At 44.2% G+C, this 13,080-nt stretch overlaps 2 protein-coding genes across 13 annotated transcripts in view; one reads left to right on the top strand and one right to left on the bottom strand.

Annotated features, from left to right (window-relative positions):
- Dcaf6 (DDB1 and CUL4 associated factor 6) overlaps positions 1-4,712 on the top strand; it is a 111,065-nt gene extending 106,353 nt beyond the window's left edge. For all 6 annotated transcript variants that reach the window (XM_031387867.1, XM_031387890.1, XM_031387884.1 and 3 more), the window contains 2 exons: positions 448-553; positions 4,255-4,712. In XM_031387867.1, coding sequence (XP_031243727.1) covers positions 448-553; positions 4,255-4,319 — 171 coding nt within the window. In that variant the 3' untranslated portion in view covers positions 4,320-4,712. The remainder of the gene's footprint in view (positions 1-447; positions 554-4,254) is intronic.
- Gpr161 (G protein-coupled receptor 161) overlaps positions 1-13,080 on the bottom strand; it is a 56,317-nt gene that overhangs the window by 3,890 nt on the left and 39,347 nt on the right. For 5 of the 7 annotated variants that reach the window (XM_031387976.1, XM_031387938.1, XM_031387959.1 and 2 more), the window contains exon 6: positions 7,304-12,771. The exons of 1 other annotated variant lie outside the window; for it this stretch is intronic. In XM_031387976.1, coding sequence (XP_031243836.1) covers positions 12,506-12,771 — 266 coding nt within the window. In that variant the 3' untranslated portion in view covers positions 7,304-12,505. Of the gene's footprint in view, positions 1-7,303; positions 12,772-13,080 lie in introns of those variants that run through there. One more of the 7 variants, XR_004123295.1, reaches the window with a different exon arrangement.

The raw sequence follows: 13,080 nt of genomic DNA, 5'->3' as shown, positions 1-13,080 counted from the left end.
TCATGGCTCTCAGACATATTTGTGTATTTTGATACTATAGTGAATGGGATTGTTCTCGTTTCTTTCTCAGAATGTTTGTTATAGGAAAACTGCTTGTTTTCTATGTTGAGTTTCGTATATTGTTACTTTGTTTGAGGGACAAGAGAGGATAAAAGGGACTAAATATGATTCAAGTACAAGATATGCTTGAACTAAATAAGATAATTATGAAACCCATCATTTTAAAGTACAACAAATATTTTTTTTAAAGAAATGCTGACCTCTGATCTTCTTTTATGCAAGTAACTGTTTGACATTGAATAGCCTTAAGGTAGAAATATAGACATCACACATAAAAACAATGAAACTATTTCTTTAAGACTTGCTGACTTTGAAGCTGTCTTCATAGTCTTTAAAGCACAGGTCCTGTTACTGTGTCACCTCTGACACACTTGTTCATTGCTGTAGGTTATAACTCGAAATGAACTCATGCTGGAAGAGACTAGAAACACCATTACCGTCCCAGCCTCTTTCATGTTGAGGATGTTGGCGTCACTGAATCATATCCGAGCTGGTAAGAACTCTATCATTAAAATCATTATTTTATTTGAAAACAGTAAGCCCGGGCTGGTGAGATGGCTCAGCAGGTAAGAGCACCGACTGCTCTTCAGAAGGTCATGAGTTCAAATCCCAGCAACCACATGGTGGCTCACAACCACCCGTAATGAGATCTGGCGCCCTCTTCTGGTGTGTCTGAAGACAGCAACAGTGTACTTACATAAAATAAATAAATAAATCTTTAAAAAAACAAAACAAAACAAAATAGTAAGCCCTATCTTATAGAGATCTATGTGATTTTCTTAATGTCCAAAAATGAAATCAACAACTTTAGAGCTAGGATTTCTTTCTATCAAAGAAATCAGTTTACACTTGACCTAGTGCTGTAAATTATTTCCTTATAAACCATGCTTATTGGCAATGGTAAAATGAAAGCACAGCCACTTGAGAGCACTGTCTTAGGTAATCTTCCTGCAACAGAACTATGCCATAATGCTTGGGCTACAGCATTATGTAGGATTATGCTGGGTGGAGTGGCTCTCCCTAAGCTCTCGGGAGGCGGAGGAAGGACGGAGGAGCAGCTGCCCAAAGTCACCCTAGGCTACATAGTAAGTTCAAGGCTAGCCTGAGATATGTGAGATCCTGCCTCCACTAACAAAAAAATAAAGTTATGCTAAATACACTTTTAACATAGATCTATTTTTTAAAAAAATCAATAAAACCCTAATGAAAAACAAATGTTATATGGTAAGAAAGGAAGTTGTATTTCTGTATTTTTCAATAATTTTTTTAAAATTTACTTATCTTTATTTTATGTGTATGAGTTTTCCTTCATGCATATCTGTGTACTGTATGTATGCAGTGCCCACAGAAGCCAGAAGAAGGTATTGGATCCTCAGGAACTGAAGTTACAGACTATGGTTATCTGCTATGTGGGTGCTGGAAACTGAAACCAGGTTATACAAGTGCTCTGAATTATTGAGCCATCTTTCCAAACTCTTAATACATATTTTAGATGATAAATTCTGGTTCAGTGACTCAGATCTGAAAACTATGTATTATTACAACTAGTATTCAAGAGTAAATTGCACAATCTGTACTCATCACAGAACAGTGACACAGAACACAGAACAGTGTGTGTTCTGAACATGTTTATGACTCTCACTGACTTCATAAATGCATTCACATGTTGGGTATTATGCATCATTTATAGAGTACTTATATTGTATCAAATATTAACTGTTCACTTATTTATTGAGAGGGTTTCTCTGTAGTCCTAGCTGTCCTGCAGTTTGCTCTGTAGACCAGGCTGGCCTCAGTTCACTGGTCCACCTGCCTCTGCCTCCTGAGTACTAGGATTAAAGCCATGTACCACCGACACAGCAAATGCTAGGCCTTAAAAAAAGTTAAAGACTTTATTTTAGATTTATTTATTTATTTAATGGTATGAGTGTTTTGCCTGCATGTATACATGCATGGCTAACACAGAGGGAGTTCAAAAGAGAGTGTTCGATACCCTAGAACTGGAGTTACAGTTGGTTGTGAGCCACTATGTGGTGATGGGAACTGAACCTGGGTCTTCTACAAAAGCAGCAAGTGTTCCTAATCTCTGAGCAATCTCTCCAGTCTCTCAAATAATTATCCCTTTAAAGTAGGCTTTAGTAATTTGCCCAGGCCATTACTTGAACATTAAACCTGACTTGAAACTACATTCCCTTTAACTTAGGGTTTCACGTACAGTCCTGAAGCCAGGCCATTACTCTAACATGCAAGCCCTAGATGATAAACCAAAATCTTTCTCTCCTCAGAGTTTCTATAATTAAACTGTCCCCTCCCATCTGGTGTTTGGTGTCCTTCTGTTGTGGATATTTTCTTTAAACCTGGCCTTAATGTTTTCCACAGTACTTGGGGAAATGCACCTATCATATACATGTCTTAAATGCTCCTTACTGTGGTAGTGACGTTATGCCATTGTCTTCATACATGGTGTGATACAGCTTATCCTCATACCTCATTCCAGCGTAGAGCTCTGTGGCACAGTGCTTGCTTACTCGCTGTGCCTGAGGTGAGTCCCCAGCACAGCAGAAACAAACCAAGGACACAACACCTTCACTGAACGTCCTGTGTAAGCCCCGAGGATAGAAAGATAAATGTATAACTTTTGCTATTCAAAAGCTAATGGTCTAGTGGGAAAAGACAGGTTCACAAGTAGGTGTAACTGGGATCATCGTTGTAAGGTTCATAAAGGAGTTTCCAGAAAATGTGGAGGAAAGAGCTCATGAAAAAGTTGGGAAAGTTTCTTAAAAAGCATAATAGTTGTACTGGGCAGAACCATGATCTAATGAATTGTGCAAAAATGCCCCAAGCAAAGGAACACCAAGTGCAAGTGGCATGAGCCTAGGAGGGCATGGTATAGTGGCCACCAAGTTTATGACATGTGTGTACACTTGAATATTGAACTGGATAGTGCTTACCCTAAGGAAAGAAATTGCATTTACTTTAGTCATCATTGTCATCTCAGGGTTAGCCAATTCCTGAAATGTAGTAGATACTGAGTTTTGAGAAATTTTACAAACAGAAGTACACAATCCTCTTACGGGTGTGTCCAGCTGGTTGACCACAGGCCATGTGTCCCAGAATAGCTGTGAATGCAGCCCAAAGGAAAATCATAAACTCATTGAACATACTGTTTTCAGTATAAGAGGGGTTTTGAAAAGTATTTTTTTGTTTGTTTGTTTTGTTTTTGCAACTTGATTGCTCTGTTTTGGAGTGTGAACTTTGTAAATGACATCGGATCACAATGTCAGAAGGATGAACACACCTGCCTGGTCTCCAGGCTTTTTCTCTCTGCATTCCCTTCCAGGTCCCTTAGTGGCACCTGATAGTCATTGTTAAAACTAATCTCCAGGCTGGGCTGTGGTGGCGCATGCCTTTAATCCCACCACTTGGGAGGCAGAGGCAGGCAGATTTCTGAGTTTGAGGCCAGCCTGGTCTACAGAGTGAGTTTCAGGACAGCCAGGACTACACAGAGAAACCCTGTCTCAAAACAAAACAAAACAAACAAAAAAAAACCCTTAATCTCCAAGAAACCTTGTTTGAAAACCACTGCAAGAGAATGTAACATATTAAGGTCTTGTATGTTTAAAATTTTAAAATTATGTGGGATTGTATACATGGTATTATGGTTTCATTCTTCAATACCTCTTGAAGCAAAATGAAAAGCTTATATTGGGGCTGGAGGCATGGCTCTTCCAGAAGACTGACCTCAGGCAGCTCACACTGCCTGTGTCCCTAGCTCCAGGGCTACGGTGCCTCTGGCCTCGACAGGCGCCTGCACTCATAGACACATGCCTACATGGACATGCGTGCACAGACATAGAATTTAAAATATTGAAAAGTAAATCTTAAAACAAAACTTTATGTAGCCAGGTTTGGTGGTGTATGACTTTAATCCTAGCTCTAGAAATGCAAGGCAGATAGATCTCTGTGAGTTAGAGGCCAGCCTGGTCTACAGAGCCAGTCTCAGGCCAGCCACGGCTGCATAGTAAGACCTTCTTTCTGGGAAAAAAAAATGTATATATACTAGTGAGTGGATTTTTACATATTTAAGTTTTGAATGAGAAACATTTTTATGGTTTTAAATGAAGTTCTAGGGGTTATTTATGACAGATACTAAAAGGATTTTGAGTGTGTATGATTCTCATGCCTGTTTTCCAGACCGTCTGGAGGGTGACAGATCGGAAGGTTCAGGTCAGGAGAATGAAAATGAGGATGAAGAATAAACAACTCCTTGGCAAGCACTTAGATGTTCTGAAATTTGTATACGACATTTATTATATTTTTTCTTTACAGAACTTTAGTGCAATTTAAGGCTATGGTTTTTTTGGAGTTCTTCCCCATTTTTGGGATAACCAAACATTAGTTTGGAATGAGTGTGTGCATGAGTTGGGAGAGTGTGTAAAACAAAACAAGCAAAAATGTTTTTGAAACTTTTTGCCGTGTATGGAGTCCTAAAAAATGCAAAGTGCAATACTTCCCTAGCCCTCAGATATGGGAGCTGGGGTCAATGTTGACAAGTCATTTTCATTGTAGTGAAAATGTTGGTTCAAATAAATTTCTACACTTGCCATTTGCATGTTGTTGCTTTCTAATTAAAGATGTTGGTTGCTCTAAGATATCCTAAATTTGACTTTTTATTTAATTCTTTGCTATTTTACCCAAATTTTCCAGTCATTTCTCTAACAAAAAAGGACTTACTGTTTTCTGAATTTAATAGCCTTTTCCATCTTGACCTCTGTGTGACCAGATTATGTAAAAGGGCCTTTACATTTTTCTTCCCCTTTTCTTCACCTTGAGCTACTTTTCATGATATATTAACACCTCATCCATAGCAGTCACTGAGCCTTATAGATGGTTTACAGTAGTACAAACTCCAGGTGTTGTCTTCTGGTCTACCTCTCTGTCCATATTCCTGATTTACTGCGATCAGTTAGCTGACTCTAGCATCCACCTCCACTTCAGACAGTCCTCTATACCCAGGCCTGTGTTACCTTACAGTTTTTTCCTGAGCTGCTCCGTAGACATAACCTCTTCCACCTCTTACGTTCTCTGTTTGTGTTTCCCTCAATCTAATTACACCCGTACATTTCTCCAGCCTACTGACAAAAATAAAGTCTTATCTCAGCACCAGGTATCTTCCTAATTGTCATCCGCACAAGCGTCCATAGCTGCGAGCCTCTTCCAGAATCCAGAGCTGCCAGATTCTGGGGGAGGTCGTTGCTGCCCCCTGCCTGATACCTTACAGATGAAAATACCTTGGCAGACAGAGTGGTCTAGTTGTTTAGTGCAACAAAAGGACTACTTCAGAAGCAGGAGTCTCACAAACGCGCACGCACACATGCATGCACGCACACACAACATTTGCTGTTCCAGGTTTATGGGCAGAAGACAGGAGTCTCTTTTTGAGAGGATGCCTTTGGTTTTCTAGTCAGTGAGCTCTTGGCATCTTTCTGGCTTACAAGACAGCAGCTCAGCTCAGCAGCTTTTCTATGACCTTTAGTTGAGCCAGTAACTACCTTCACTATACCTCCTTTGCCAGCCAGCAGTTGCAGAAGAAAATAAATTAAATGCTTGGGTTGATCATTGAACACATCTTGAAGCAGCCATTCTGTACTACCAAAATTAAAACACCGACACCAGAGAAAAAATGTTGGGAGTTCTCAAGGGCAGAACTGTATAGATCCATATTGTATCTCATCCATCACCTTGAGTGCCAGCCTTGAGCTCTAGCTCTGGACCACATCTGGAAGTGGCTTTCCGACCCTACAGAACTGCCTGATAGATGGAAAGGCCAGAGCCAGAGCAGATCTGCTAGCCTGCCACAGTCATCTCAAGCTCAGGGCCCTCTCTGTTGGTGCTCTTAGTGTATTTGCTATGCCAGCTCCTTTTTGTTAAAAGCAGTTCATTTCTGGATTAATTAGCAGGTAGCTTAACTGTTCCTGTTCCTGTCCATGACCTAAATATCCTCCACCAGAAGAACTGACCGAGTCAGATACTGAGAGGAAGACATAAACTATCTCCAGCTGGGCCATGAACAGTCATGAAGATGCAGCCACAGAGGCATTTCTGTGGGGAACATGGACCTCTGACCCACAAGATGGCTGCAAACTCAAGAGCACTTGCTGCTGACAGAAGATAGATAGCTTTATCATGGAAAGCAGGAGTGACATTAGGCCAGCAGCATGGGTTTGCTAGAGGCCAGAAGGTGCTGGAAGACTAAGGTCAAAGGGTAACTGGTAGGCAAAGATCAAAACAAAGGCAAATGGCAAGTGTCTACACTGCCCCTGTATACTGATGGAGATATGGGAACTGTGCGTGTTCTGTTCATTTTCCTGGAGTAGGCCAGCTAGACAGATAGTTAAGGATACATAGCAAAGACAGAATTTAGTCTTAGCCACTTCAGAATTCAGTGGAGAGAGGGTGGCAGAGAGGAGACTGGCCCCAGGGTTCACCTACACACTCAGCAAAAAAGATGGTGACTGTGTAAGCAAGGGAAGGGAGAAGATAAAGGATGAGTCTGGTGCAGGGCGGTTGTGTTTATAATATAATCTGCTACTCAGTGACTCTGCTTTGATATAATAGGAAGACTGGATGGATAGGGAGGTAGATCAGTCGATGAAAAAGCACTAGTTCATTAAACCTCTTAAAAACCAGGCTTGAACCGGGCGGTGGTGGCACACGCCTTTAATCCCAGCACTTGGGAGGCAGAGACAGTCGGATTTCTGAGTTCAAGGCCAGCCTGGTCTACAGAGTGAGGTCCAGAACAGCCAGGGCTGCACAGAGAAGCCCTGTCTCAAAAAAAAAAAAAAAAAAAAAAAACAGGCTTGAAGCTGGACAGGATGGTATACACTTTAATCCCAGCACTTGGGAGGCAGAGGCAGAGCTAGGATGATTTCTGTGAGTTTGAAGACCTCCTGGGCTACCATAAAAAAGAAAAATCAGGCTTAGAGTGTGTTGAATATAGTATGAAGCAGTCATGTATCCCAATACTTTGTATCAGTGGATCTACCCAAGAGATTTGGGGATAACATGGGGATGCTCACTCCCAGTTCTGCAGTAAGTCTCTCCTTGCTATTCAGCCCTTTTTATTTTAGCCCATGGGGAAGTGAGATAGGAATAGGGCTGTAGGAAGTGGGGGAAGGGACAGATACCCAGAAACATCCATAGACCACAAGTCAAGTCCAAACGGACAATTCACACAGATAGACACATTCCAAAAACATTTAATCAGGTAAACAAAACTAGTCTAAATACACTTTTACTTATTCATAAATACTGATTTACATATTATAATAACCCAGACAACTTTATCCTCAAGAACACCATCCAAAACTTCAAGTTAAATATATTTCAGGATTAGGTTGGGTTTTTATTTTTGAAGTTTGGTTTTTAACCACGTCTTCCTTCAGGTATATGTCATCAGCACAGGACATTTTTAAGCATGTCGATCCTTTCCTAGGCATACGGGCTTTCTACCACACTTGGCACGGTCTTTGGGAAGAACTGGCTCATCTGTGATTTTTGGTGTTTCAAATAGTGTCAAAAGGAAAGCTGGAGTGGCTGATGACTCCTAAGCCATTAATACTGCTTTTAAATTTTCATTTTTAAATAAACACAATTTACATTGACCAAAACTGTGCTTGTAGTAATATTCTGCATATCAGCGTTCGTGCTTTGAATTCTTTCCAATAGATGATCACCTGACATTGGGACTTTTTCGGGGGGAGAGGGCGTGGTCTGGAGCTCCTTGTTTCATCTTACCTAATAAAGCCCAGGTGGCCCACTCTGCTAAGGATGACCTTTAACCTACCTGTGCCTCACTCTCCTTGGGCTACAGGCTTGATCTTCTCTCAGCCTCATGACCAAGACCTAGTGACTTGGCCCTGACCTCATTTTGAGACACAGCTTTTCTATGGCCTTCCTGGATTCTCCTTGTCTCTCTCCCCAACCCACAGCACAGTACTCGCCTGTCCTGCCTTGTAGCCATTTATGGATGGTCACATCCATGTTCCTGTGGTTCATGTCATAACTGACTTCCTTCCTCCCCAGGCTTCCTCTGGTACTGTACACTCCGGGGAATGGCATGGACACCCATTCTGCCTCTGCATCTTCCATCAGGGCTCGGAAGACAAGAGCTCTGGGAACCTGGAGCCAGACACTTGCTGCTGGACAGAGCAGTCCTCAGCACCTAATGGCATTGGGATGTTCTTTCTGGGTATAAGGAAGGTCAACGTTGAATTGATGTCGCTTGGGACTCTACAGATCTTTTCTCTTCTGTGCAATCAGGCCATTCATGTAGAATGAAGACTTTCCTACCAGACAGCCACATCACCCTCATCATTCCTTCCAGACAGGCAGGAGACATGAAATGAGGCTGGACATGTTTCCTGAGCCCATTTTTGTTTCCTACTAACCGCTTGCATTCCCAATCCTACTCAACTTTTCCACACTTCTATGGCCTGCTCTTGTCAGCATTCTCAGCATTCCTTCATTTCCATTAAGTCCTTTTGTACTGAATAGCAAATAAGTCCCCAGGCAACAGCCCTCAACATACTTACTTATCCTGAATTGGATAACATGTCTTGGAATTAGAGATCCCTGTAAAACAGAAAGGAGTCTGCCCCATCAGTCACACTGAGAAGCAAGACCAGTGGCTCAAGTTTCCCTGAACCTATATTTTGTGCTGGATATACCATGAGCACTTCTGTAGTATACAATGCATCCCCTATACAGGCAGTATCCTTGGATTCTGTGTCCCTATATATAAATAGATTACAAAATTTCATTTTACAGATACGAGAATACTGAGTAATTTGCCCCCAAATACTTAGTGTTTTCTCTGTATAGCCCTGACTGTCCTGGAACTCACTTTGTAGACCAGTCTGGGCTTGAACTCAGAGATCCACCTGCCTCTGCCTCCCAAGTGCTGGGATTAAAGGCGTGCGCCACCACTGCCCGGCCGGCAACTTGTAATCTTAACTCACAGCCATCACACACCACCACCATCCCTGCTGTATCCCATCTGCCTGAAGCAAAGGGAGATAGTGCATTTGAAGTCTTCAATTAGTGCCTAGCACCTACTAGCCTTTTAGCTGTTTTAAGTGAGGAACACAGTTCTTGGCCCCCTCTTGTTCAGCCACATCACCCTCATCGTTCCTTCCAGACAGGCAGGAGACATGAAATGAGGCTGGACATGTTTCCTGAGTTCATCTGATCCATTGAGAAATGTCTCTCTAATCAGCAAGGCTAAGGAGCACATTGTCCACTTGAAAAAGCATTCCTAACTATTCTATCGCAACAGATCCAGCAAGCTCTCTCGCTGTATCAACATTATTTTCCTCCTCTTGTCTAGTCTCAAACTACAGTGCTCTGTTGCGAATACTGAGTTTGTCCTGGTGGTGGTGGTTTAATTCTTGGCTGAAAGATGCAATCAGTTACACATATGAGAATCTACAAATGTTAGCACTGATGGACCATGGTCTTTACAATCCTTCCCCCTGCCTGTCCCAGGAACAGTGATTTGTTTAAGATCGCACAGCCCAGTACAGATAGTTCCTGTGAACTCCAACAGGGGTCACATATATAAGATAAGGATCAGCTACTAGGCTAGGGACTTGTAGTCACGGCAAGGCTCAGAGGAACAAGCCACTGTGGTTTGGGTTGGTTTGGTTTTTTGTTTTTTGTTTTCCTCTACACAACAATACTGCTGCCATCTAATGTCTAAGGTCTTGAACTGCAATTTGGGTTGCCTGGCCAGGGAAAAGCAAGGTGCTGAGCTATGCACGCTATAGCGCCAGACCCAGTGCCTTCTTGGATGCAGCAGACCACACAGCTGGCACCTGGAACACAGCACGGGAACCAAGACAAGGGTAAAATCTTGGTAAAGAAGCAGCAGAGATGGGCCTCGGCCCTATAAGTGATCCTGTCAGAATCAGGAGGACTGAGGTATTTAAGCAAAACAAGTGGCCAAATGTTCCACCTATGGTTCTCCTGGGAAGGCCTTGGGCCTGCCACTACACAGTAATTGCAGCAGGTTTTGCCATGATGTGGCAGGGCTTAATTGGGCTGGTGGGCTTCTGCACAAAAGGCAGGTGTCCTCTAGAGAGGACAAAAGAGACTATAGGGAACTACCTCTCCCTCTCCAGTTCGCTTCTCTCTAGCTTCACTTGGGCAGATCAGCACCCCTGAATATGCAAAACCATGGTTCTTGCTCCTAAAAAGATCCCCTAAGACACAGTCTAGATGGTCACCCCACCCTAGCTGTAATACTCAGACCCTGAATAGCTCTGTCATCAGTGCTGATGCTCTGCGTCCCCAACAGCATCAGCATCTAGACACCTGCCTTCTCCTCTCTCTCTCTCTCTCTCTCCTCTCTCTGTGGTAAACACTGGTGTTACTCCCCAGGTGCTTGGTGAGGTGGGAGTAGGCCTCGCCCCTTTAAAGGGGGTGGGAGTGAAACTCAAGGGTTCTAGGTCAGATCTCTTCTTGAATACTGGTGGCTCTGGGGTCAGCCAGCAGGGTTCAGAGGCCTCAGCATCCTTTCAATGAGGCATAGCCAAGGGCAATCAGGAAGGAGCTCTAGTCTTTTGAGTCTTAAGCCAATCCATTGTACTGACAACCCATACCTAGGGGGCATGCTCCACTTGGGTGCATAGTGGGTGGTTGGGAATAGGGTCCCCTCCAGACAGCAGATAAGTACTAGAAAAGGAGTCGAGAAACAGAAGACTGGCGCTGCCAAGAGAGTAGGGCCCGACCTCCCTGCCATTCCCTGCACAGCTGACCTGGAGCAGGTGACAAAAACAAGCACCCAAAGGCACAAGCCAAGCCTCCGGAGCCACAGGCAAGGCACTGCCACACCAGGAGCCCGGCAGCCCACAGCAAACACTTGGAAAGTAAGCCACTCGAATGGCTGCCTCGTGGCAGATATGGCAAGTTCTTAAGATTCCTCTGCTCTTCAAGATGGACAGCCCTGCTCAGCGCTTATCTAAAGTACCCAGGCCTAAGAGTAGCAGAAAAGATCGTCTTCCAGACCACCGACAGCCAGCACTCAAAGCCCAAACTTGTTCTAACTCAAAGAGCAAGGAGTCCAAGCCAACAAACCCCACCCGCTCCCCCACATCTGCCCCAGCCATCTCACCCTCTTCATACCCTCACATCTCAGTAGTCGGCATTTAGGACTGCCCTAAACAGCCAAATGGCACAAAGTGAGGACCAGAGCATGCAGGTGGCTCTTCTTGTGCTCACAGATGCTGGGTCACCCGCCAGTCATGTTCAGTTTGTCCCCATCTCTTATATTACAGATTCAGGAGACAAAGATCAGAGCTGGAATTATCTTGGAATTATTGTTTGATCCAACTCCTCACACCTTTCTTTTCTCCAAATGGCCTAGTGGCAGGACAGGATGTCCCAGGTGACATGCAGACAAAGACCAAGCTGGGTCAAGCACCCAGGCTATGAATGAACTCAGGTCCAGTGTCCTTTCTACCTTGTGCCAGCCCCAAACTTACAATGACAGTCACAGTTGCCTCTGGAAAGTGAGGCCAACTATGTTTGCCAGTCACTCAAGCATTCCCCATATCTTCTGTGTGAGGGATTCCCCCCACCCCCAAGTTCTCCCCAGCTGTGCATGACCTCACAGTCCCAGTCTTAAGCTCTTGGTTTTATTATTCTGGAAATGAAATGCCTGGTATTTGCCCTTGTCTTTTATAGTGGTTTATCCCTTCTTTTCAACTAATAATAATAATAAATCTGTCAACAAGGAAGTGGGTGGGGTGGCCACATCTTGGGTGGCCTGTGGGTTGTTTATATTGGCCAGCAGCAGGTGCTACCAAAGGCCAAGTCCTAACTAGGTCAGTAGATATGGGGTGTCTATATAGGGTGCTCTACTCCTGGGTGTTCACTGGACTGTTTTTGCATTTAGTCTAGTGCTTGTAGTCCCACACTGCCTGGATCAACCACACAGAGCCCCCAGATGGCCTGACAGTGCTAAGGTGAGTTATGCTGTCCCCAGGAGGTGCACTGAGTAGGGACTGCCTCTAGAAGCCCCATTGAGACCAGGGGCAGCTAGACTAGCTGGATAACCAGTGAAGACAATATCCACATGGTGGCTTCCCTTTCACATCCACTGCCTCTAGTCCTCTTAAAACCCCAGCCACATCTCCAGCTGCTTCTAACACAGGCTGCTTTGGAAGCCTCGGTCCATCCCAGGGCCCCTGAAGCAGCCCGCGTGCGCCTTTACAGCAGACAACTGAAGTCAGAGACCGGAGACAGTGCTTTTAATCCTCCTGGCTGCATACCAGATGTTTCCTTCCCGGCGTCTGGCTCTCTCTGAGTGGTGACATGTTCCAGGGTCTTGGCACAGGCACCAGCACCAGTAGCTCCGCTGCGGCCCCAGTCCCCTCTGAAGCCTTCATCTCTGTTCTGCAGCTAAGACATTCCCTTCCTTGATGCTCTGTAGCTGCAGCCTCTGATTCACAAGAGTCCTGCTGCCTCGACGGCCCCCAAAGCTAGCCCCCGGGACGGTCCGTGCTGTGAACAAGACCCCTGGCAGAGCCTCCTCCCCAAATAAGTTGATTTTGGCTTCAGCCTCAATGGCTTTAGCCAAGCTGGCTGCATAACTGTCCAAGGATTTGTGTACTTCAGCTTTCACATGAAGAATAGAGTTCTTGGCAGCCTCTGTGGGAGAAGGCAGAAAGGAAGGTTAGCAGAAAGGGGCATGGCCTCTGCTGGCTTGCTACTCCAGAGAGAGGAGACAAGCGGAGATTGCAGGTATGGATTTTGACATCAGAGTCCCCAGGCTAAAATTTTTGACTTCACAATTTACTACCTGAGAAATACCAGACATTCTCTAGTTTAGTTTCCTTGTCTATAAAGAAAAGAAAGCTCTTACTTCACATGGTTACTGTGCTGAGTGAATGAATAAAGTCTTTCCAAAACGTTTTAGCTTTTCAGAGGAATTTCCTTCTTGCAGCTCCTGGGAACAGC

Source organism: Mastomys coucha, unplaced genomic scaffold (assembly GCF_008632895.1).
Source record: "Mastomys coucha isolate ucsf_1 unplaced genomic scaffold, UCSF_Mcou_1 pScaffold1, whole genome shotgun sequence".
Classification (NCBI taxonomy): Eukaryota; Metazoa; Chordata; class Mammalia; order Rodentia; family Muridae; genus Mastomys; species Mastomys coucha.
This window is presented reverse-complemented; position numbering and strand designations above follow the sequence as displayed.